This window comes from Sander lucioperca, chromosome 21 (assembly GCF_008315115.2).
Source record: "Sander lucioperca isolate FBNREF2018 chromosome 21, SLUC_FBN_1.2, whole genome shotgun sequence".
Classification (NCBI taxonomy): domain Eukaryota; kingdom Metazoa; phylum Chordata; class Actinopteri; order Perciformes; family Percidae; genus Sander; species Sander lucioperca.
Window position 1 is genome coordinate 3,736,896 of NC_050193.1, and position 23,415 is coordinate 3,760,310.

At 40.0% G+C, this 23,415-nt stretch overlaps 4 protein-coding genes across 9 annotated transcripts; 1 reads left to right on the forward strand and 3 right to left on the reverse strand.

The window, feature by feature from the left end:
* Positions 1–658: 658 nt before the first annotated feature.
* LOC116059487 (2',3'-cyclic nucleotide 3' phosphodiesterase) lies at positions 659–5,766 on the reverse strand. 4 transcript variants are annotated; one of them, XM_031312586.2, is made up of 5 exons: positions 5,602–5,766; positions 3,971–4,162; positions 2,558–3,916; positions 2,305–2,432; positions 659–2,068 (listed from the first exon to the last, which is right to left on the reverse strand). In XM_031312586.2, the coding sequence occupies exons 2-5, from the start codon at positions 4,122–4,124 to the stop codon at positions 1,619–1,621; spliced, it is 2,091 nt and encodes a 696-aa protein (XP_031168446.1). In that variant the 5' UTR covers positions 4,125–4,162; positions 5,602–5,766; the 3' UTR covers positions 659–1,618. The 4 variants fall into 4 exon arrangements, with proteins under 4 accessions (XP_031168446.1, XP_031168448.1, XP_035852662.1 ...); XM_031312588.2 differs by having other exon boundaries at positions 2,558–3,358; positions 3,416–4,162; XM_035996769.1 differs by having other exon boundaries at positions 2,558–3,361; positions 3,416–4,162.
* A 1,324-nt stretch (positions 5,767–7,090) lies between these two features.
* On the reverse strand, positions 7,091–10,651 carry ttc25 (tetratricopeptide repeat domain 25). The gene is made up of 11 exons (XM_031312369.2): positions 10,397–10,651; positions 9,755–9,886; positions 9,448–9,601; positions 9,281–9,342; positions 8,912–9,062; positions 8,501–8,716; positions 8,220–8,427; positions 8,047–8,133; positions 7,634–7,830; positions 7,371–7,471; positions 7,091–7,273 (listed from the first exon to the last, which is right to left on the reverse strand). The coding sequence occupies exons 1-11, from the start codon at positions 10,520–10,522 to the stop codon at positions 7,238–7,240; spliced, it is 1,470 nt and encodes a 489-aa protein (XP_031168229.2). The 5' UTR covers positions 10,523–10,651; the 3' UTR covers positions 7,091–7,237.
* A 179-nt stretch (positions 10,652–10,830) lies between these two features.
* On the reverse strand, positions 10,831–17,962 carry dnajc7 (DnaJ (Hsp40) homolog, subfamily C, member 7). 3 transcript variants are annotated; one of them, XM_031312367.2, is made up of 14 exons: positions 17,827–17,962; positions 17,019–17,107; positions 16,758–16,882; positions 15,980–16,093; positions 15,568–15,642; positions 15,356–15,474; positions 14,382–14,535; positions 13,977–14,141; positions 13,325–13,416; positions 13,089–13,162; positions 12,827–12,973; positions 12,567–12,719; positions 12,318–12,380; positions 10,831–12,205 (listed from the first exon to the last, which is right to left on the reverse strand). In XM_031312367.2, exons 1-14 carry the CDS (start codon positions 17,898–17,900, stop codon positions 12,168–12,170), a joined length of 1,482 nt encoding a protein of 493 aa, XP_031168227.1. In that variant the 5' UTR covers positions 17,901–17,962; the 3' UTR covers positions 10,831–12,167. The 3 variants fall into 3 exon arrangements, with proteins under 3 accessions (XP_031168227.1, XP_031168226.1, XP_031168228.1); XM_031312366.2 differs by having other exon boundaries at positions 12,309–12,380; XM_031312368.2 differs by lacking the exon at positions 17,827–17,962 and having other exon boundaries at positions 12,309–12,380; positions 16,758–16,909.
* Positions 17,963–18,732: 770 nt separating this feature from the next.
* On the forward strand, positions 18,733–22,805 carry nkiras2 (NFKB inhibitor interacting Ras-like 2). Its single transcript, XM_031312370.2, has 4 exons — positions 18,733–18,822; positions 19,245–19,361; positions 20,066–20,307; positions 21,360–22,805. Exons 2-4 carry the CDS (start codon positions 19,268–19,270, stop codon positions 21,600–21,602), a joined length of 579 nt encoding a protein of 192 aa, XP_031168230.1. The 5' UTR covers positions 18,733–18,822; positions 19,245–19,267; the 3' UTR covers positions 21,603–22,805.
* The last annotated feature ends 610 nt before the right edge of the window (positions 22,806–23,415 follow it).

The window sequence follows — 23,415 nt, forward strand, 5'->3', positions numbered from 1 at the left end:
CACTAGTTTATGAACTGTAGTATAAAATGTCTAACCCTTTGTGTCTTTCCAGACAGCAGGAGCAGTATTTGTTGTAGATTGTATTGGAACTGTGGCTGTCACTCTGATAAGATGCAAATGTAACCTGACAATAACTATAACTATTATGTAAAGCACACATGCAGTATGATAGAATTTGTGGATGCTAACCCGATTAAATAATTAGAGCTGTGATGGGCCAGAAATTGAGTGTGGATATTACAGCTGAACACTCCATCACCAGTTATTTTTTGGCGACTATACAGTCTGATACATTTTGTATTTTTACTGTGTCAGATTAAGCAAGGGCAACCTGTAGGGTGATCAGACAAATGGCGCAATCCAGTCTGAGGTACAATGTTTGAAAATGCAGTATTTGAATAGTCCTGAGGCAATTATCCCTGTTGAAGCCAATTCTGACACAATGAACAAGAAGCTAGATATCAAATCAAATCTGAATGAAAAAAAAATCTTACTATAGATGTCTTTAGAAACACTACACAAAGGATGAGTACCCTCTGCTGGTTTATATGGTCAACTACAACCACATGCTTTGAGAAAATGAACATATAAACTGTCGCAGTTACCAAGCTGCATGCTAGTCACCAAACTGCATTAGCAGTACTGAACACACAGAAAGTTGCATTACTGGAGCAAAGCATGTTCTTTTTTATTAAGTGTACAAAACAAGTGCAAAAATAGTGATTCATAAGAGCTACACAAAGTAGGAACTGTCCTTCAAAAATTACAGTCACAATAGTCGCAATACATGACGTGCTGTTCAAGAGAATAAAAGGGAGCAGTCTTGCGCAGTAGAAAAGATTGCAAAACATGAACTTGGATTCACAGCATTAGATAAGTACTAAGTGCAAGCTGCTGAAACAAAATGCCAAATTCATCAGCATTCTCCCTTTCAAACTACACACAGTGCAAAGATTTTACAAGGAAGGACCTCTATAAATGACAATGATTCTAATACACTTAATCAAATAGATAACTTTGGCCCATATGCTATTGTAACAATTACTTCCTAGACATCGCACACTGAAATGACAGCTAATCTTTTTCACTTACGACTAAAAAGAAAAACTGCCAAACTGCCAAAAGAAAAACACCAGACACATTTTGTTCTAAGGCGGCAGAGGTACTTTTAGCAGGGCAGAAATGCGTTACTATGCTGATACCGTTAACCTGGGATGCATGCAATGACAAGTACCTATTTTTTTTTCACATCTGAATACTGAGAGACACAGACATGTATAGAAGAGGAAATCTAAGTTTTTAGATTACTGTTGGGCTGTGGGAGCAGGCTATACTACCATAGTCTAAAACTGCAGCTAACACCTCAGCAAATAGCCAGGTTCTGCAACTCTGGCGTAGATATGTGAAACAAGATAGAACAACGTTGACAACAAGCCTAACTGGATTGAAGGCATCTTGGGTTGTGGTGCAAATCAACAGTAAAAAGGCACACAGCTTGTGGATTTAGGGTGGCTATAACTGAAACCCTAAACACTGCACAAACACACAAACCTTGCACAGAGTAAGCCTAAGTTTTAATTCACCAGTCATCCCGGCCATACATCCCCATGTTTGCCATTTACAATATGGTGCACTTTTGCTTCTTTTTCTTCTCGGGTTCTTTTTTGGCCGGATCGAGCTCCTTGCGCCCATAGAAGCTGGAGAAGCAGGCTGAGGAGCAGATAGGCTCTCTGAGAGTGAGCAGCCACCTTCCTTCTCCGTAATAGGTCAGCGAGCCAAGCTCCATCTCCTCGATGAGCTCCCCCTGATGGCCTTCCTGCTGCAGTGCCAGGATTTCGAGCAGATCCAGACCTGTTTGAACTGGCTCAACACCCTCAGCACATCCTAGAGTAACATGGGCGCGGCTTCCCAGAGGCAGGGAGGCGGACCCTGCCTCCTTTTCGGCATCAGCTGGCCACAGCAAAAGCTGCTCCTCTGTGAGGGACACTCTGGCACCAACAGTGCGAGGAGTCACAAAGAGAGCACTCAGTGACAGCTCGAATGCAGAACCATATAAATCTTTAACAGCCTGGAGAGCGGAAAAGTGGAAATGATAAGGAAATATCACAAGATTAACTTTAACATTGTCAAACATTACTATGCTAGGATGTTGCTCTTTGAAATGTTCACTCAACAATACATGACATAAAATGAAAAGTAATAAATTAACATGCCTACAAACAGATGTAGCCATTAGATCTATATTTGTCCGATTACTTACTGCAAATTTTTTATAAGCACACAATTTAATGACAGGTTTCTTACTGGTTTCTCTGCATACTCTTTGGCACCTTCTGCTTTTCCATAGTCACAGAATTTTGTTGTGCAATGGAGGGTTCCTTTGGCTTCGAAGTACTCCTCCAAATCCACCTCCTTCTCAGCTTTCCCAGTGACTGTAAACACAAGGCAAGATCAGTTACATCTTAGAAATGCCAAAGCTTTTAGACATTAATCTGCTTAAAGACTTAATATTTGTAATACCTTTGCCATAAATGAACATAACTTTAAATACACTCACAGTCAATCAAGTGTTTCTTGAAGGCCTCCAAGGTGTCCAGCGTTTTAAGGAAGTCCATTGCTGTGCACCTAACCTTGTCCTGGATGGAGGAAAGAAGAAACCAGCCAAAGTAAAGAGGAAGGGACACTTCCTCAAGTTGACCTCTCATGGCTTCCAGTTGGGCTTCCTCCAGTCCACGCCTGGTCTTCTTGGTCAGCTGCGCTGGATCTCTGCTCCATTCAGTACGCGGCTCCAAAAAGACCGCAACAAGGTTGTGTTGCTCGGCAATCTCCCCCAGGCGGGCCAGTCGATCCTGGGTGTGGTTGCTGTCATCCACCACCATCAACACAGAGGAAGCGGTTCCTGCACTGCAGCAGGCTACCACAGCCTCATCCAGGGCCTTGTATCCTTCCACCGATGATTCTGGATTCTCTGGCTTTACCCCATGCTCATCAGCACAGACGACAGAGCAGTGGTCTTTGTAGGCATCAGCTATGGCGCGTGCCAAGAAGCTTTTACCACTTCCTGGAAGGCCCCTGAGGACAACAAGGGTACGAGAGGTTCGCAGGGCGCCTATGGTCTGCTCTTGTTCCAGGAGAGCAAAGGACAGGGAGCCAGATGCAGGGACTGTTTCCTCTTCCTTTTGAAGCTCAGCATCATTCTTCTCAGATTTTACACTTTCTGCTGCTGCTTCAGCTCCCTTCAGAGTATCAGCGTCAACTGATTTTTCTGGTTCAACTTCCTTCTCGTTGTCTGCAGGTTTCACACTTTCAATTTCAGCTGATGCCTCCTCCTTTGAAGTCGCAGCTTCTGTTGGCTTTTCTGAGGAAAGGTCTGCCAGCAACACAGTCGCTTTTACTGCATCTGCTGGTTTTTCTCCTTCCACCTCCCTAATAGGCTCAGCTGCAACATCTTTTTCTGCCACTTTTTTGGCAACTTCTTCTGTATCCATTGCAGTCTGCAATTCTGTCTCAGTTTTCACTTGTTGTAACACTTTTTCCTCTTGGCTGGGTGGTTGTGTATCTACTGCCTGCTGCAGCACAGTTGGTTTAGGGATTGTTTGCTCTTCTAGTTCAGCTTGTGGAACTGATTCTGCCAACTTCTCTGGCTTTGGTTTAGGGGCACTCTCGGCCAGAGGTGTTTGCACAGGCAAAGGTTCTGGGTCATTCTTTGGCGCAGGCTGCTGTTTAGGCTGGGCGTTTTCTGGTTCTGTGTCTAAAGCTGCAACTGGGTCAGAGATCTTTTTAGATGACTCATCTGGTTCTGGTGGTGCCACCGCAGGCACTGCCTCCATTTCAGATGTTTCTTTGGGCAAGCTGTCCTCAATCTTCATTTCTGGTTTTTCCTCAGACAGTGTAACATTTTCTGTCACAATCAACTCTTCTGTTTCTTCCATGTTCATGACTTTTGTATCATGACCATTCAGTGCCAGCTGCTCGGTCTCTTCATCGGCAGCTGGTGGCTTCTCAGGCTCTGTGAATTCCTCTGGTGTCTCCAATTTTGACAAAAACTCTTTTTCCATTTCAGTCTCCTCTTGCTGTGGAGTTTCTGACACACCTAAAACCTCGCCACTCTTTTCAGCGTCCATGTCTTGTTAAAAGTCTGACTTTACACACCACCATGTACCTTAAATACATAAATAAAAGAAAGAGAGAAAGTGTCTATTTAGACCAATGATGACTGAAATTGTTTAAATACAAACAAACTTAAGCAACTTTTGCCCATGTGTCTAAGTTAAATGTGAATGAAATGTGTTACTTTTGATAAAATAGGTTCTTTAACCAGCACTATTTAATATAGTCTGACGTACAGGCTTGTTTTTACGTAATAAATGTGTGAATATGCTCATAAATACTGTCACTTCTGCATGCCACATACCTTTCTAGAGGCCAAAACCAAATAGTTTTATAAGGACTGTTGTAATTATTTCTCAAACAGGAAGTTACTCAATACCCATGATTTTAGAACGAGTGGAGTTGTAGGGGGTGGATTTTACAATACACATTTTGGAAGTGCAGGACATAGATACCATAATATACAGTATAATCTGATGCAATCCGATCCAATGACTCTGCAACAACCTTAGCCTATAATGTCCATTTGTGTTCAGTAGTGGTGTTGTACTCTTGTGCACACAGTAGGGGTGTTGGCAACATTTTGGCCCTACAGCTCATCCTAATTTTAAATTTCCATTTGTTAAGCACACAAAGACAGTATGCCAGTGATAAAGAGACACAAGCAAAATGCTGTATTTAAAACCTTGTTTTGCTAAATTAACTTCGCCCATCCTTGCCAGTAGACATACTGTATAGACAAAGGGTAGTTAAGAAAACGTGGCATCGCGGAAAAATGATGACTCCATAGTATTACATTCTCCACCGTGTGGCAGGTTATTTTAAATATCAGTATAAAATGTGTTAGTAAAGGCTGGAGTAAACAGATGTGTGAAACCACATCGTATCATGAGACAGAAGGGGAAGCTCTCACAACCAATGCCAAGGTAGCAACAAAGACAAACAAACAGTATTTTTTCCAGCTAGGGAACACATAACCGAAGCTAAACAGATGCAAATTGGGAATATACACTTTCAGATGTATTAAACTTGATCTTATTCGATATAAAAAGCAGTGTACAGTAAATGGCGCAGTGAGTGAGAGGATGATTGATTTTGTGTTTATGGCAAGTTTGGACTAAATACATTACACGAATAAGGATAGTATGAATAAGTGTCCAATACTGCGTCCAAGTGTGTAAAAACGTTGTTTTAAACAGAGAAAATCGACATTACATTTAATTAACCAGCACAATGTGGCCAGGCGGGGAGTGGCGTGCACCTAACGCTAGCACGCCAGACAAAAACAATTTAGCCTGGCAGCCAGTAAATTTGGCTATAACGTAACCAACTACAGCGCCACGTCTAAACAAGTTTGATGTTTTTCTGGTGATTATAAATCACTGTATGTTATGGAGCAACTTATTTTAGACTGTTTTGCAAAAAACTAAAAATATATGGACGAGATGTAGCATCCTGTATGAAGGGCTTTTGTTTGCTAAAAATGCTTACCAGTTACGTTGCAGTGGAGCTGTCGGTAGTGCCGCTGACCACGCGTTTCTTTCTGGATAATGACAAGGCAGAGCTTGGCACAAACATGCACCCGCTTCACTCTTCAAGAAGGAAAACGGAAATTCTCGGGAACGCGCAACTGGGCGGGCCCACGGACACGCCCCTGAAGACCGGAAGGACGATACTGGAGAAGATTTTTTTTATACACCCCTACCACATATCTTTAAGTTGATTTGTTACCCATTTGTATTTAGCATTTTAAACCTTTTTAAGAGCATGAATAAAACATAAAAATAAGGCTACAAAGTCCACAAATAATAAAGATGGGTTTACTGTATGTTTAGGGTTACTCTGCCCATTTTCAAAGAAAAAAATGTTTTTGCCTCGCCACCTCCTTTTGTAATGTTTTTCCATTTACCACTATTTACCATTTTTCAGGTCACAGTGCATGTCTATTTGTTAATGCTTAATACTATTAGTATTTATACACCTTGAGCTGGTGAGTGATGCCACTCCTATAACCAAAAGTAGGCCTGGCATACAAAGTGTTTCAAGACCACAGTGGTTTGGATATGAGCACAGCAATGTATCAGTAAAACCTTCCTCAAGATTCATTAAGACTTAAGCTTTGGAACATGACCAAACCCTTCTAATTAAAAGATACACAGTGCTTAGTTGTACATTCATTATCAAACTTTTAGACAAAATGAGGTACAACCAAACAGCAGGCAATGCCCATAAATTGTAGTTCTACTGTCTCTGATCTACACACAAACAATACACTCATAGCGTGAACCCTGCAAGGAAGCATTAAACTGTGTGTATATCACCCCATGTGTGCCTGGTGACAGATGTAATTGAGATGTGGCAAGGGGAAGTTCCCTGCAGCAAGTAGAGCTCTATATGGGAAACGTTTAAGTTATCAAAAGGCAAAAGGACTTCATGGTTGGCAGGTTGCAGTGTGCTTGTCAAAAGTGTGTGATAAGATTCCCCCGTATCTTTGTATATAAGTGACCCATTTTCTAGATAAAAGATGTTTCAGTTTTCATAGAATTCTGACAAAAATGCAGCCTCAGAAATGGATTTGGACTGTAATTGAATATATTGGCAATACTTAAAATAAGGATGCAGGCCAGATATTGAGCTTTGAATCACTTCCCCAAATACATGTTTTTTTTTTAACTTCAGAGAACAGTATCACTTTGCACAATTCACCACTGCCTATGGTCTATGACACTGTGAGACCAATGCTCTCATTATGAATTTTACAGTATGATCTTATAAAGAACAACCCTGAGATCCAGTGTGTTTCATACTGAACTGTTTTTATTTTGACCTTTGAGAAGTTACTACTCAAGCCTTTGTGCACTAAGACCTATAAACAGATACTGGGTCTTATTTATTATTATTGAAAAACGTGTTTCTAAGGTTTTCAGCAAAATGCATTCATGCATTTTAAGCAGTGTTTGCATTTATAAAAACTCAAATATTTCAGTTAACCGTTTGAGGGAGATGACTTTTATTGGTCTCTTTTTATTTTTTAACTTTTATTTGTAGATTGTTGTCGTCTGTAGGTCTTTTTCTCACTTAGCAGTCTGAATCACAACGTATCACAATGCATCTTGACTGAACATCCTCACTGTGGTAGGTGTTTCTTTGCTTCATCAAGGGCCTGAAAGCAGAAAGAAAAATGTCAGCAATAAAAAATTAAATTTAAATGGAACTATAAAGATGGCGAAGGGAAAGCTATATGACAACAGAGAGGGAACCTTCTGAATGACATTCATGGCAGAGTCATCCTCTTGCAGTTGGGCCAGGGTCAGGGCTCTCTCAAAGTGGGAGACACAGGATTCAAAGTTTCCAAGTTTCACTGAGAAGAAACAGAAGGGAATTGAGTGATCAGAGATCAGGTCTGTAGTTTGTACAATGACAACAGCACTGAAGCATTAAAAAAAAGCTTCCAAATTTCCAGCAAATAAGCTGACATTTCACAGTAATTGGTTTTGCAAATATTAGAAAAATAAATTATTACATTCTGATTGTGCCACCAAAACATTGGCATTTATCTGCCATTTCTCATCAGCAATTTCATCAGCTGCAGCAACTGAACGGACGCCACAGTCTCGGGCTTCTTCGTGGCGATTGAGCTCCAGGTAACACCAACCAATCTCATGAAACAACCAGGTCTTCTCCAAACCACCACGGACCAACGGAATCTTCTTCTCCCAGCTGAATTGAAAATATACAGAGAAAATAAAATGAACATAACTTTAAATACACTCACAGTCAATCAAGTGTTTCTTGAAGGCCTCCAAGGTGTCCAGCGTTTTAAATGCTCATCAAGAGAGGCGTGACTACAAGATTACCATCAAAATAACGTGCTTAGCAAAAGACGGCAGTATCATATGTTACACAAGTGCAGCTGTTATTCCATTATTTACTTACAACTCAATGGCCTGTGAAAACTGTCCAATTTGAGCATAAACCCGCCCAATGTTGTCCAGAGCCCTGGACATTGCATCTGGGAGTTTGCTGTTGATAAGAAACATTACTGAACATTTGAACTATTGTTGTATAACACATTCATTCCTATTGTGTAATTTTCTTCAAATTCTCACCACTGTTTAGCGAACTCCAAGTCTTTTTGATGATGGTCTAAAGCTTTGCCTAGGTCTCCCAGGTCGATAAAGGCATTCCCAATACAACTGTGCAGGCTGCCCAAAACCTCTTTCTTATTAGGCACCTCTTTCTCTGACCAGCCCTGCACAATCTTCATGACATCTTCTGCCTTCTTGAGACTACCTTCTGCATTTCCAGATGTCAACTCTACAACAACGAACACACAATAAACATTTGATCAACTAAATAGGACAGGAGTTCAGCCAGAAGCCTGCCTTACCTGCATCAATGTCATCCAGGCTCTTCAGTAGAAAATGAGCAGGATCAGAGGGAGTGCTTGGAAGAGGTTTCTGCTGCATGAGCTTACGCTCTTTTTCCTGTGCAGAGATAGGTTTCTCCTGGTTCCAGAACTCGGTGCAAGTGTCGAGGTATGTGAGGCAGCCCTGAATGACGTCCTGCAATCGTTCCCCACCTTTCGTCTTGCCTTTTACCAAATCTGCAGATCATTGTTTAACAGTTTTAATTATTACTCTATTAAAAGTGAAAAACATCACTGTAGGTGGGTTTAAATAAATATATTAAACAGTAAGGACTGGTGGAGTAACATAAAGATAACACTACTGTATACTAAATGCACAGTGAGGTGTGTAAAAAATATATATTGTGTGCCCTAAATGAAATACCACAGTACCTTCATCTTTAAGCAGGTTTTCTAGATATTTTTTGTCACTGTAAAACTCTCCCAGCAGTTGTTTGGTTGTCTTCTCACTCTTAGGGGTCTTCAGGGTCTGCTGTTTTTTCTTCGTCGTCAGATGCTGAATAGCAGCAATTGGCTGTGCCCTCTTTACCCGTCAGTCAAGAAACATAATATTGTGCATCAGATGGGAAGGCCAGGGTTGAACTTTACATACAGATAACTGTACAATCTAGGAAAGTAATCCTTTGTTACTAGGTGTTTTCCTGGCCAAGATTGTATGTGTACAATTATTCTTACCGCAGCTCTACTTCCAAGTTTTCCTGTTGAATACTGAGTTATTAAAGAGGAACACAACAGACTCACCTCCTCATCTTTTTGGAGAAATGAGAGGTCTCCCTTAATCTCCAGTTTTACAAAGGAAGGATCTAGAAGATGCCAGAGAAGAACAAATTGTTTTAGGTGTGAAGAGGATTTTCATATGCTGTGACTACAATTTAGTGTAAGCCACAAAATAGTATTGAATTACTTACTGCCAACAGAGTTTTCTATGGCCTCCTGTGCTTTCTGGATACCCAGTCTGAACTCCTGTATTTGTGGACGTAGCTTTTGTCCTCTGTGGTAAAACACCAGCGCAAATTCAAATTCTCCCATGTAGTACAATGCCTCTGCCTTCTGGTACAAACCCTGAAACGAATCATGAAAAAAACAGTACATAGATTCTATACTTAGATATAGTTATATTGGTATTACATAGACATACATTATACTGTACATATAATTTATGTATTTGTTTGTCTTGCCAGTGAAAGGCAAACATTACTGTAACCTGCTGTTGACCTCGAAAAATGACTTGTCTTCTTTGAGTGAAGCCTCTGCATCTTTTAAAGCGTTGTCAGATTGCCCCATCTTCAGGTAACATTTGGCTCGACCAACAAAGCAGGTCTTGTCATCAGGCTTTAAAGTCAGTGCCTAAACAAAGACCAAAAACAAGATATCCCTACATGCTTTTGAAAGACACAAGAACAGTTTCTTTCCACAGGCTGTCACTCTGACGAACAGTTAAAATCAGTCATACACTAAAACATCCACTTACTAGATTATATTTTTACTTAAACTGCACATCATTTTTAACATGCACGTCATCATGTACTGACACTGTCAATAAAAATCCTACATGCTGTATAGATATGTATACATGCATACTGTACATATTCAATATTTATTACTTTGCACTATTTATATTGTGACCTTACACTTACAGAAACACTTGACTCGTATACAAATATTTAATTTATGTTGCTGGTCAAAATGGTTTTATATACTGTATATATAACATTATTATAATTACAAAATGTTCTGTAGCTATCACAATAGGAGGATGATAAGCTTCAGTTGGTCAGGATAACGTGCCATGCCTAGCTAGCTAGCCATGTAACGTAAACGTTAACCATGCCTAGCTAGGTAGCTAACGTTACTTACCGTTGTGTAGCTATCTATAGCCTTTTTATACTCTCCTTTAGTGTACAGCCAATCCCCATCGGCCATTAAAGTAGAGAATACGCCCTTCGGCCTCTGACCATCGTGAACTCCGTCTGTGTCTGACATTTTATGCAAACTTTTGTGTCATAACGCTTGCAGACTACTCAACTATCTAAAACGATTAGCATCTCCGGTCAACTGGTATCCTAGCAACCACACTAACAAACCAAGAGCGGGCAACAGTGCCATCTTCTGCTAGCCCGGCGTAGTACAACCATGGCTGTATTATAACATTAAACAACCATCTCTCAAGTTCAATGCAGCAAAAAATAAATGACCATGTATTTGTTGTTGATAACGACCTTGTTACCAAATACTACTAATATTGATCTAATTATTAACACTATGCCACTAAAACAAAAGAAAACAAAGAATTTAGGGGAAACCCAGAGGATGTCAACTTTATTGAAATAGCTGATACTTTTCAAGGATAAAGAGAGGATGATTTCACCATAAGGGCAAAAACAATGAGCAAAGATGAGGACACTTTTCTTGTCATCATTAAGTGCACCATGAGAACAACACACTCATCATCAGGAAGTAACTGAACATACAGGTATCCATCATGCCCTAATTACTTTCTTCCACAATAGCAAACATCATATTTGTTCTATTCTTATGCTTATCTGTTACATTAAGTAAAATTAAGACAGCTTGCATCACATTTAAGGAACATACAGAGTATTATCTATTTCTGCACAATATTTCATGTAGACCAAACAAAACAATTATCTTCCTGAATTTGTGTCAAAGGGATGCTCATAATCAGTCTCTTTCAAACTTTTACATAACAGAAAGGTGTCCTCATCTTACATCGATGATTCCATCAGACAGCAAATTTACAATAAATATACATATCAAAATAAAATAATGGAAAAAATTATCATCACAAATGAACACTTTACATTCCAGTAAAATGTGCAATGCAGCAATCTGTGAATGGCAACATCAAACATAAAACTTTTGAGAAAAAGAGGGAGGGGGACTTTGCTGGCAACAAAACCAGCACAGCTGTCTCCACTGCCATCTTTCTAATGTGCTTCAGCTGTACTGTACGTGTAGGTCTAGGCTCCAGCTGTAAATTAAAAAAAAAAAAAAAAAAAGTGCTCTTGTTGGCTTATGACAAGGAGGCAGTTTTCAGCGCGAATTCGTAGCAGCCAACTGTCTGTCTGGCACATTCTTCAAAAGGGGAAGGTGCTGCTTGCCAAGTGATTTTCTTCAGAAATCATTAAGCAAGTTATTAACTTTCATGCAAAGAATGCCCTCTCAAGTTGAGACGAGCCAGAGGATAGCTTGCTAAATGCTCAGTTGCATCTCAAGAGTTTCCCCAGGATGTCACTTCCTGCATGGATCCCTAAAAGCTCTGATACAATAGCTGCACAATCTCTGCTAGCTCAAAAATCCAGAAAATATTTGGAACAGTGTTGCTAGCCATTACTGACTTTAAAGTTTGTTTGATTCTGAAAGGAAGAAAACCAAATCCAAATCTAAAACCAGTAACACTATCAACTCAGTCTGTGCCGTCTTGGTGTCCTTGCTATACAGGCTTTAAATCATTTGTTGCATGTGGTCATTGGGTAGCATTCATTCAGTCAATGGCATAGACGGGAATCTGACTTGCAATCAGTCATTAAATATGGATGGTGGGTCAGGGGTTGACATTGTTGAAAAGTCCTGATGTTGTAACTGTTTAGGTAGACGAATCCTCCAGTTAACCAAACTGGAAGAAGAAATTTCCTGGTCCAGATGCTAAAACAAACAAACAAACAAACAAGTCGATTAGTGATGTTATTGAACGTCACTTTAAATGGCTGACAGTAGAAAAGCATCATTTCTCACAGCTATGTAGTACCTGAGTTACCTTCGAAACTAAACCCCCCCGGGCCTCCAAAGAACGCCTTGAAAATGTTGTTGGCATCAAAATCTGGTGGAGACAAAACGCAAGTAAGAATCAACATCAAAACAGAGAACTTTCCAGCCAGATTCTCACCATAAAAACAACAGCTGTTTAATAATAAACACGTGGTTCATTAGCTCAGAAGTGACTTGTACTTTAATTTGTCCACCCTTAAGACCCCCACCCCCACCCAAGGCTTGCCCAGGTGCTGACCTCCCATGTTCATGCCGTCATCCTCCAGATCCTGACCGCTGTCATAGCGAGACTTCTTCTTTGGGTCTGAAAGCACGCTGAAAGCCTCGCCCACCTCCTTAAACTTCTTCTCCTCTTCCTTCTGCAACTCAGGACTAGCTCCGCTGTGACGGTCTGACGGGAGGGGGTGTAACAGTCATTCGGGCCGAGGGACAAGTGTATATACAGCATTACATAAAATTGGACAACGATTGCTTTATTATTTCGGTTAGGTTAAGCACCTGGGTGATGTAACAGCGCCCGTTTGCGGTAAGCTTTCTTGATCTCATCTTCTGTGGCATTCTTATTCACCCCGAGCACTTTGTAGTAATCTTTCCGCTTACTTTTCTTCAACTCCAGCTGGGCATGTTTCAGAAAGTGCTTGTGTTCTAGAGAATAAAGAAGAGACAGGACATGTTATCAAACAATTAAGCATAATAAGGAGGAAATGTCTGTGCTGAGAGCTGTGTCAGCTCAGCCACGACAGAGGAGTCCGATTCTCACCTTTTGTCTTCTCTGTCTGGTAAACCTTCTCATAATCTCGCACTGCCTCTTCATACTGCTCTGTGTCCATGTAGCTGCAGCACAGTATGCACAAGTCTGTTACTGTTTCTCTACCCAGTTTGAACAGTAAAATATATAAGTGCACATAATGACACTTTCTTCCGTTTGTCCAGGTCTGAAAACCACAGGACCTACTGTCTTCTATTAACAACCAAGTTAGAAAACCTGGGACGTACCACTGTGCTCTCCGTAAATAGGCCTTGATGTAGGTCTCATCCAGTTTAATGGCCTTTGTGCAGTCTTCAATGGCCTGTTCTAGTTTCTTGAGCTTTCGAAAGAAAAAGAAAAAAGTGTCTGCATGCGCGGCGGAGACAGAGAGTAGTGGTCTAGTTCTCTTGATGTGACAAAATAAGGTACAATATGGCAAAGATACCAAAACACCTTACACTATCAGAGGGACTGAATGACAACTTAAATCAAATAACTTTGAATAACTAAATGAGGGTGTGTATGTATGTGTGTTATGTACATGGGGTATGCTAATATATCAATGTATGCCTGATTCATCTACCATTATAAAGACTAATTCATAGGTTGTGGTTGTTTGACTGTGTTCCTATCCATCTAACAATCTTGAGTCACTTTTTCCCTTTTCTCTTTACTTCTCTGTATTTTGTTTGTCCCCACCGCAATATTTACTAATCTTATTTACTAATTTATGAATACAAGTATCCTAACTTGGATAATCACTGAGCAACACATTAGCCCTCAGTGTCCCTTAGCAAATAGCCACCAAGGATGCTAAGATTCATTTTACAGTTGACCACCCAAAACAACTTGTCAGATGTTGATGCAACCAATGGCATCTCTCCTGTGCATGTTCCTCACCTTAGATCCAACAGTGGCCCTATTACAGTACAGCTTGGCATTAGTCTTGATGTTGTTGGGGTCTATTGTTAGTGCCTCAGAGTACAGCTCATAGGCTGCCTCAAAGTTTCCCTCCTTGAACGCCTTGTTCCCCTCCTCCTTCTTGGCTTTTAGTGCTTTGGCATTCTGGAAAGACAATATATAAATACATAGGACAATGTAAAAAAAAAAGCTACTCTACCTTAACAGCAGTGTCAATCAGACTTAAATGGATGAGAAAAAAAAAAAACACTTCTTGGGCAATTAACACTCGCTTTTAGAGTAAAATGTTTCATTAGACATAAATGTAATGGTCGTATTCATAGGAATTCACTTCTTTTGTTTACATTTTTTATTTATAAAACTCTTATCTACTGAATGACTCACTCTGCATGCGAGCCGAGCCTTGTCGTGGTCAGGAGCCATGCGCAGGGCCTGGACAAAGAACTGGACAGCCTTGTCAATGCAGTCCTCATAGTACAGACAAAGACCACGCACGTACAGTGCATCTGCATTAGTGGAGTCCATTCGCAGAATATCACTACACAGGAACAAATAATACATATTAATGCTAACAGAAAGCATATATAAAAAAATAAGATAACAAATATGGTATTTGTGCCATCATCTTTAAAGGTTTAGTTGACATCTGAAAACTGCAGTAAACTTCTGATTTATATGCTTCCCTGCAGTGATGGGACAGTTGACAAGCAACTGATGGATCATTAGCAACACACATTCATAATGTTGTTGGTTTTATTTGCTGTTGACTATTAAAATCAAAAGCAAGCTCCACACAGTTCCTGAAGGAACCCCCCAGAGAATATTTATTTGTAAGGCAAATTAACAAGGTTGGGGTGGTCAATTTAAGGATGTGCCATTTTTCGGGAGCTTTAATTGCAAATTTGTGGAAAAGCTTATACTTCTTAGACCCATGTTTTTAAAATCATCAGGTGTTAAAGCCCACAGCTTTAGTAATCTGGTATACTTGTATTCACTTAAGAGTCAGCTCAAGAAATTGTAATATAAGAAATAGTAAACCTGGTGCAGCCAGAGCCTAACATTTATTAACATATTCTGGCTCTATTGCAGTGTCTTACTTTTCAGATCTGTGTATTTTACGTTACTTCTTTCAGTTCATATATCATGATTTTCCTGTTTCTACATACCTGGGATACAGGATTACTCATTTGTTGTGTCTAACTGATAAGCATTTCACTAACATGTCATAACGAGAGCTGCATGGCACATGCACACCCGTGTGTTATTCTGCTTTCACCCTGCGCTCATTGTGACAAATTCCAATAATGTCAATTAAATAAGTGAATTACCAAGTATTTTTTTCAAATATGCTGTCTTACCTGGCTACAGACTGAGCCTCAGGGTAGCGTCCCAGCAGGGCTAAGCACTCTGCCTTCAGTATCTTGAACCTGTGACAGGCTGCGGCAGACTCCAAGGCACGGTCCATGCAAAACACAACCTAGAGACAACCACAAAACACCCGCAGTCTGTGTGTTGCTTGACATTGCTGTTACTGTTGACTGGCATTCCACACAATTGAAAAAAAGCTTACCATCCTGAAGTCTCTCTTCTCAAATCCAATCTCTGCCATTCTCTCATATTCAAGGACAGAGTCTGCATTCTTCAGCTGAAAGGAATTTGTGGATTTTGTGGAATTCAGTGACAATTTCAAGACATGTAGTAGATTTGTTTATTTACCGCTACCACTGGCCTCTTTTTTGTGCCATGCTTAGTGCTTGTAAAACCAGGTCAATGCAAGCGGCAGTAAGTCTGTGAATAACCTAAGACTTGCCCCCTGGCCTTCTCATTGAGAATTAACAGTAACTCTAGTTGATCTCCCCGTAAACCGTTAAGTATCAGACTTTTTGCACTTTAATTGCACTTGCTTGGCCAAAGTTGATCCGATAGTGGATAGTCATATCCAAGTTGTCAAATCATGCTCTGTCAAACTGAGGCCAACTCACCTCCTGCTGGACCTGGCTGTTGTCAGGCTCCAGCTCCAGAACCCTCTGGAAACAGCGGCTGGCAGCCATAGCATTGCCAAGGGACAGGTGGCACTTGCCCTCTCGCAGATGGCCCTGTGGGGAAAAGACTTACAGTTCACAAACTGCAGTGATAAAGTCCCTCAATTTCCTGGTTGAAAGCAGTTGGGCACTGTGTCCCAAAAACTAAAAAAAGACTTGCTCTAATTTACATGTTTGTTACAGGACACACCTTTTTCTCCCTTTGGCAACCCACTGAACTACTATAGGGATGTGCTATAGCTTATGTATGGAGGAGCCACATAGCACTGTAAACAAAAATGTATACATGCATTAAACTGGTCATTCTACAAGTTAAACATGTACATAGCTCTGTGATGTAGTAAACAGCTACACTCAAAGATCAAGGTCAAGATCTAAAACCACCTTCCAAGTTAATTATATCTTATGATAGTATAAAGCAAATGCTATTTACACAAATTACTGCTAAATCAAACACACATAAGTGACTTTGAGTTCGTGAAAAGCGCTATATAAATTCAATTTATTATTATTATTACATGCCATGTCCTTTCTCTAGTAATTGTCCAGAGCATTCTAGAAAATGTAAGAAATCATGTAGCAAAGCATTAGTAGTGGAGACAGACTGAGTGAAAGAGTATACAGCAAAACAAAAATAACTCTCAGAACAAATTCCACATTGCAGAGTGAAAATGCTCAACAATGTAAGACATTACATGAGTACATGTTCCCCCTCTACCTTCATGAAGTCGTTATCTAGTCGTACTGCTTGCTGGGAATCCTCTAAAGCCTCTCTGTACCGACACAACATCATTAGCGTGGCTGCCCGGTTTCCATAGTAACTTGCATTCTTTGGACACATGTCTGTATAACAAACAAGTTATTGACATCCTATCAAGGACAGACAGAATTCAAACGTTTATTTCTTATCCAAACAGAAAATCACCATAATCCCATCGACAAACAGGAAGAGTGACTCAAATTATTTAGGGATAATTACCTATGGCCTTGGAGTAATAATTGAATGCTTCTGCATAATCCTTTTTGATATAAAAGGCATTGCCTTGCTCTTTGAAGCCCTCCGCTTCCCTGTGTAAAAGTGGACAAAAAGTCATAAAAAAGCGTGTAGTTATAAAAAGAGCAGAACTATACAGGTGTGGGTTGTTTTACAGATTACTGAACTTCTTGTCTGAAAAAAAACAAAACTTTAAAGTGTAAGACCGTTAAGTTTGAGCATCACATTCGTAATCATGTGTAGAGCATGTCCAGTATTGTGACTGAGTTAGCTAAACATAGCCTGAGGGCAGAAGTGCCTACTCCAATCAAACACACAGCTATTTTGTGAAGCTGACAGGGAGCTGAGCCAGGAACATATGACACCATGCTGTGGGCCACTGCCGTTACTTTTTTTGGAAGTCTTTCATGTTTTACATCACGACCACACAGTGAGTGACTGGTGTCATTAACTAGCTAGCTAGCTAGTCACCCAGATAGTAGCACACTAGGAAAAAAATCACAATCATGTGAAAGCAGTACTCCTGGTAGGTAACGACAGATGTATAGATATTGTAGTTCCCGACTGCAACCCAGAAATCCAGCACAGGAGCTAGCTAAGAGGAGGAGGACAGTCAAGCTAAACGCAATCCGGGGCAGAATTTAGCTCAACAGCGGTGGCGCGCTAGGTAGCTTTAATAGTGCGAAGTGCGAAGACAATGAATACAGGAAGGACTTTTGATTGCACATGCCAGTAAGACGCTTCCTTATAGATGTATTTCTGCCGCTGACAACAACGCATTACTTTGTTTTACCTTTCTAATTCTTCGTCACTGAGCAGTTCCATGTCAGGGTCCATGTTCACAGCATCACAATTCTCCGTCGCCATTTTGCCGTCAATGGGGATGGGCGGGGCCACATACTGCAGTCGTTACGTACACTGTAAACAAGGAAAATAGAAAGAAGGAACCGTCATACGTCACTAGATTTGTGCCATGGGCCATGGGGTGACAAGTCCCATCGTATTTGTGTTGTTTTCATCTTTGGGTGAAAAATGCTTCCACATAATAATAACTAACTAACAAATAATGACTGATTTTTGATTTTTTTATCTAAATGTGTGTTTTTGTTTTCCTTGTTATTGGTCTTCAACAGATCATGTCCCTGTCCAGCAGCTGCAGTCCATGTTTGGTCCAAGATAGCTGCCACATCATGATAAATGACCAAACAGGGCAAGTCCAACACATCAAAAGACAACAATTAAAAAAAGAGAGATAGATATCACTCATACCTCTCCCTGTTCTGACTGGCGGTAAGTGTTCAAGAGTGGTCCAGATATATTTTTGTTTAGATTATTTTCCCTTTTATTATGAAGTGACAGTGGATAGACATGAAAGGGGGAAGACACGCAGCAAAGGGCAGCATGTCGGATTCGAACCCGCGCCGCTGCAAAGGACACAGCCAACATGGGGCGAACGCTCTTACTGGGTGAGTTAGACCGCCCAGTGGTGCAGATATTTTAAGGCATATACAATTTGGCGATTAGCGCCACATCCTGACATTAATAGCAAACATTAAAGATAGCTAATGTTAGCCCTCCGGGATATAATGCTCTATCACAATAGTAACCCTATTTTAAATACTACCAGCTTGGCACATAGGCTTGGAAATGGGCTTGGCTCCAATGACGATTGTGATGACTCTTCCTTCTTTAAGTTTCCTGGACTGTAAACAGGAAGTAGTCCCAAGTCCGTTAGGTAAGGAAAGAAGTTCTTATATTAAATCCAAGAAGAGAAGCAGTTTTCTTGGAAGTACGAAATATTGTTATAGCTAATACACAACTAGCTGCAGGTAGATAATATCAGCGTATATGTTTTTGATGACACGAGTTTTAGTCGAGTTACATTAGCTAGCTACTTGATATGTTATATCGTCGCTCTGTATCTCACCGAAAGCAAATGCTAAGCTATTTCCTAATTTCATTGACTGGAGAAACGTTAGCATACTCAGCTAGCTTACGTTACTGAAACATACCAGCATGACTAACGTGCATTGTTTATATTTTTGCTACGGTTTTATATATTCTCTCTAAGTTATACATTTTTTATAACATTATCAAATTTTTGCATTGTTGTTACCTAAAACGCATGTGTAGTGCAATGCTATGCTATGTACTGACATTGTAACATATTTTTTGACAGTATTCTATTTGTGTATCTTCTCCGAAAAACAGATTTTATGATCCGAGAGTAAGTCATGGGCAAAAGCTGTAAGGTGGTTGTGTGTGGCCAGGCTGCAGTTGGTAAAACAGCTGTATTGGAACAACTACTGTACGCCAATCATGTTGCAGGTATACTGTTTGCCAGTTCATATATGACTATTTACCTGCTTTTGATGCACTGCATACATAGTATACACTTTGATTGTCAAAATTATGTTACAGATATATTATTTTAATTACAGTATAGGTAAATTACAATACATAGTCAACTCGCTCATGAAGATTACACATGACATTTCTTTTCATAAAGCATGTTTTTTGTTGTTGCTTTTTTTGCAGTTGGATATCTTCCTAGTTTCAGAAATTCACCAACCCTAAGACTTAATTAAGTCTGTTAGATACATTTGTGAAAGTGTAAAATATTTTGTATTTTCTTTTATTGTATTTTATTTTTTAGGCTTCTGCAACAGTGAAATGCTGCTTTGCTTTCAGTCCGGCATAGGAGCAACCAGAGCTTACAATGAACAGCAGATAGCATAAATGACACACACACACACACACACACACACACACACACACACACACACACACACACACACACAAAATAGCTGCCAAATTAGATTTCTTTGAGGTAAAAATGACTGCAGTTTGTAACTCCAGATTAAGACTCTCATGTGTAATGTTAAATCATACAAAGTGTATTTCTATTTGTTTCAAGTAAAGAAATGTAAAAGTGCTCAGTTACAATGTATTAATTACAAGCCTTTGTCTTAATACTTACAGTATATAGTATATCAAACCATACGTGCCTGTCTTTGTTTATCAATGGTTAGGTTCAGAGCCCATGGAGACCCTGGAGGATATATACATCGGCTCCATAGAAACTGACCGTGGCACACGAGAGCAGGTGCGCTTCTATGACACCCGCGGACTCCGGGATGGGATGGAGTTTCCTCGACATTACTACACTTTTGCTGATGGCTTTGTACTGGTCTACAGCATTGACAATAAAGAGTCCTTTAAGCGGATGGAGGTACTCAAGAAGGACATTGACCGTCACAGAGACAAGAAAGAGGTGAGGACTCAACCCATATTTGGTTGGGAATAGGGATGTCACAGTACCAAAAATCTAGTAGTTGGTACCGATACCACCAAAAGTACACAATTCTCGATACCAAAGTCAATGCCACGGTGTGTAAAAAAGAAGAAAAACAATGATACATAAACATGAATTTCTTTATTCAAACATTTTTAGTTTCAACTTTCTGTCACTGTTTTGGTGTGGCATGGAGGGGACAAGGAGAGCATGATTTACATGTAGTCTGGAGAAAACGCCACCAGTCTTCTGGACCCACAGGCCGCTGCTCTAAAGCCTGGCATCACCACACAGCCAGTGGTAACGTCTTTCATGAGTTCACCTGGAACTCCCAGACAGCAGGCATGTTTAGTTAGTTAGTTTCTCTTTGCTGTTGTTGTTTATCACATAGAATCAGGCTGGTTAAAGTTAATTTAACCCATGATAGACCTCCGCTAAAACAAGCGTTAAAGCGCTATCGGAGCTAACAGACAACGGCAGAGAAGAAACAGACTTTACTTTGGGTTTGCGAGCCCCAGGTGAAGTCGGGAAAGCCGTTGCTGTAGATGTGATGTTACTGTAAAGCCAGAGGCTGACGGCGGACTAGCCATCGCACGGCAACGGAGATGCTAGTTGGCGTTCATCTTCTTCTCCAGCAATTAGCGTCAGACTAGAACCCTTGTAGGCGTATACTGCCCCCGTCATGTCCGGAAGAAGTGCATCCCCAGTACCTACGGTACTGTAGAAAAACGAGTACCGTCACATTTTCAGAATTTGGTACCGACTTGGTACCGAAGTACCGGGTCTTTATTTAGAGGGGGCCGACCAATCTAGAGAACCCACAATAGTTTTCTTCAATTCCAATTATTGGAATGCGATCTGTATATGATTAATTTGAATGTTATTTCTTCTGATTCTCTTAAGTCCCAACAGAGAACCGGCCATAGCTGTTACTATCGCTAATATTGTAGCTGATGTAGTGAAGCACACCGTTGTGGACAGAGCTAGACATTACGCTGACTTGGGGCTAACCTGATGATCTTGATCCACAGGTGACCATTGTTGTGCTGGGTAACAAGCTGGATAAGCAGGATGAGAGGAGAGTTGACTCTAACATGGCCCAGAACTGGGCGAAGAATGAGAAGGTGCGTCTGTGGGAGGTGTCTGTGGTGGACCGGCGCACACTGATTGAACCCTTTGTCTACCTGGCCAGCAAAATGACCCAGCCACAGAGCAAGTCCACTTTCCCTCTCAGCCGCAATAAGAATAAGGGCAGTGGTTCTACAGACAGCTAAATGACCAGACACTGTTGTCATGTTCAAGAGGGAAGCAAAGGGAGAAGAGGTGTGTGAAAGGGAACTTAGTTTAGCTAAAAAACTATTTAAAAATGATGAAGGATTGAGGTAGTAAGAGTTGGTTAGGAGAGTGTGGAGAAATGGCAGGATGATTGTATGGATATTTAAATACAGTGAGTGCTGTTGGTATTAGTATAGCATCCATATTTGATGTTTTGGTGAAGTACTTCAATTATACCTGAGTGAAAATCTTTTATCAGAAATTGAAGTGTTTTTGTTTGTCATTCCCATTGTATTAGTTTGGATTCAAACTACTCATCCACATTCTTTGCAGTTACTGCTGTTAACATTAGCAGTCATGTTCCGACCTACATAATGTAGTTCTTAAACTAATGACAATCAACATTTAGATCTCAGTTTATACTTAAACAGTCCAGCGTTTCAAGATATCAGAGACTCATGGTGCTCACTGTATAGATAAATTGTTCACAAGACATGTTCACACATACACTGGCTACTATTTTATTTACATGTACACTATATATATTCACAGATTGAATCAGAAATGGCGGCAGTTACTCATGTTACCTAATTATTGCATCACACAAATGCTGAATTTCACATTCTTGTAAAATATTTGATAGGTGAAGGTATTTTATTGATACATTATTGATGATGTACAGTAACTACACTGATCTGGAGATTTGTTACACTATATATGTTCTTTGCTGAGATTCACTGTTGGGTGATGTGCAGTGAATGATTGACATTCCTTACCACGTATTGCCTTCTGTACAGGCTTTAGAAATGTAAATATCAGAAAAAGAAAATGTTCAGATGAAAGGTGGTTTCTGCAGGCTCAGGGGCTACTTTTTTCTGGTTGTGACACATGAAAGACATAGAGCACTCTATATGATAAAATGTCTTGGCATAAACATGACTCATAATCATTTAGAAGTTGAAGCTGGTATATTTTATACTAAGCTGTAAGATACAGTATTCATTAGCCGTTTTTTTCAGGGTGCAACATGCATAAAAATATGAGCAGCTTTTAATGTTTGTTTATTTGAAATGGGGAAAGTTGTTGATATAGTCTTTATTAATTTGTCTGTGCCTCAGGCTATCAACACTATGTATCATATTGCAACTTTTTTAAATGTCAAGCTTTTATGATATTAATATCCATAAAATGTGTTCACTTGATACGTTTTTAACAAATTAAACATTGTTTTCTCTGCCTAACCAGAATTTGCTAAAATGAATGACGTAATTAGATACAGCACAACTTTTATTTCATCCTGGTAATTATTAAGCATTTGAAAATGTTCAGGCATCACGAAAGAACATCCGTCAGTTGTGACCTGACAAGGAGGGATCTGTGACGTGTAACCTCCTGAAATGTAAAGGGCAAGAAACATTTGGAGTTTAATGACAAAAGAACTCAAGTAATAAACCCAACCCCAGTCACTGATTGTCACTTAATTTACGTTGTAGTATGGCCAGTAGATATCTGATCAGAGCATGAGGAGATCCACGTTGTTTATAGAGTCCATAGTGTCTCTCGGCTTCGTTTTAAAGGGAAATATCCATGTGTATACAATTCAATAACATTGGGATCTCTGCACTAGGCTGTAACAAATCTGCAGTTACAACAATCTTTAAAGAAGTGGTATGAACATCTGTAGCAGAGTAATTGGAGCTCCACACCAAACAGCTGCTATTAAAACAGCTATTTTTAATACAATTATTACAAATACTGATGTAATTAATGTTATTTGTAATAACCACTCTACTATGAGCTGCAAATACTGAT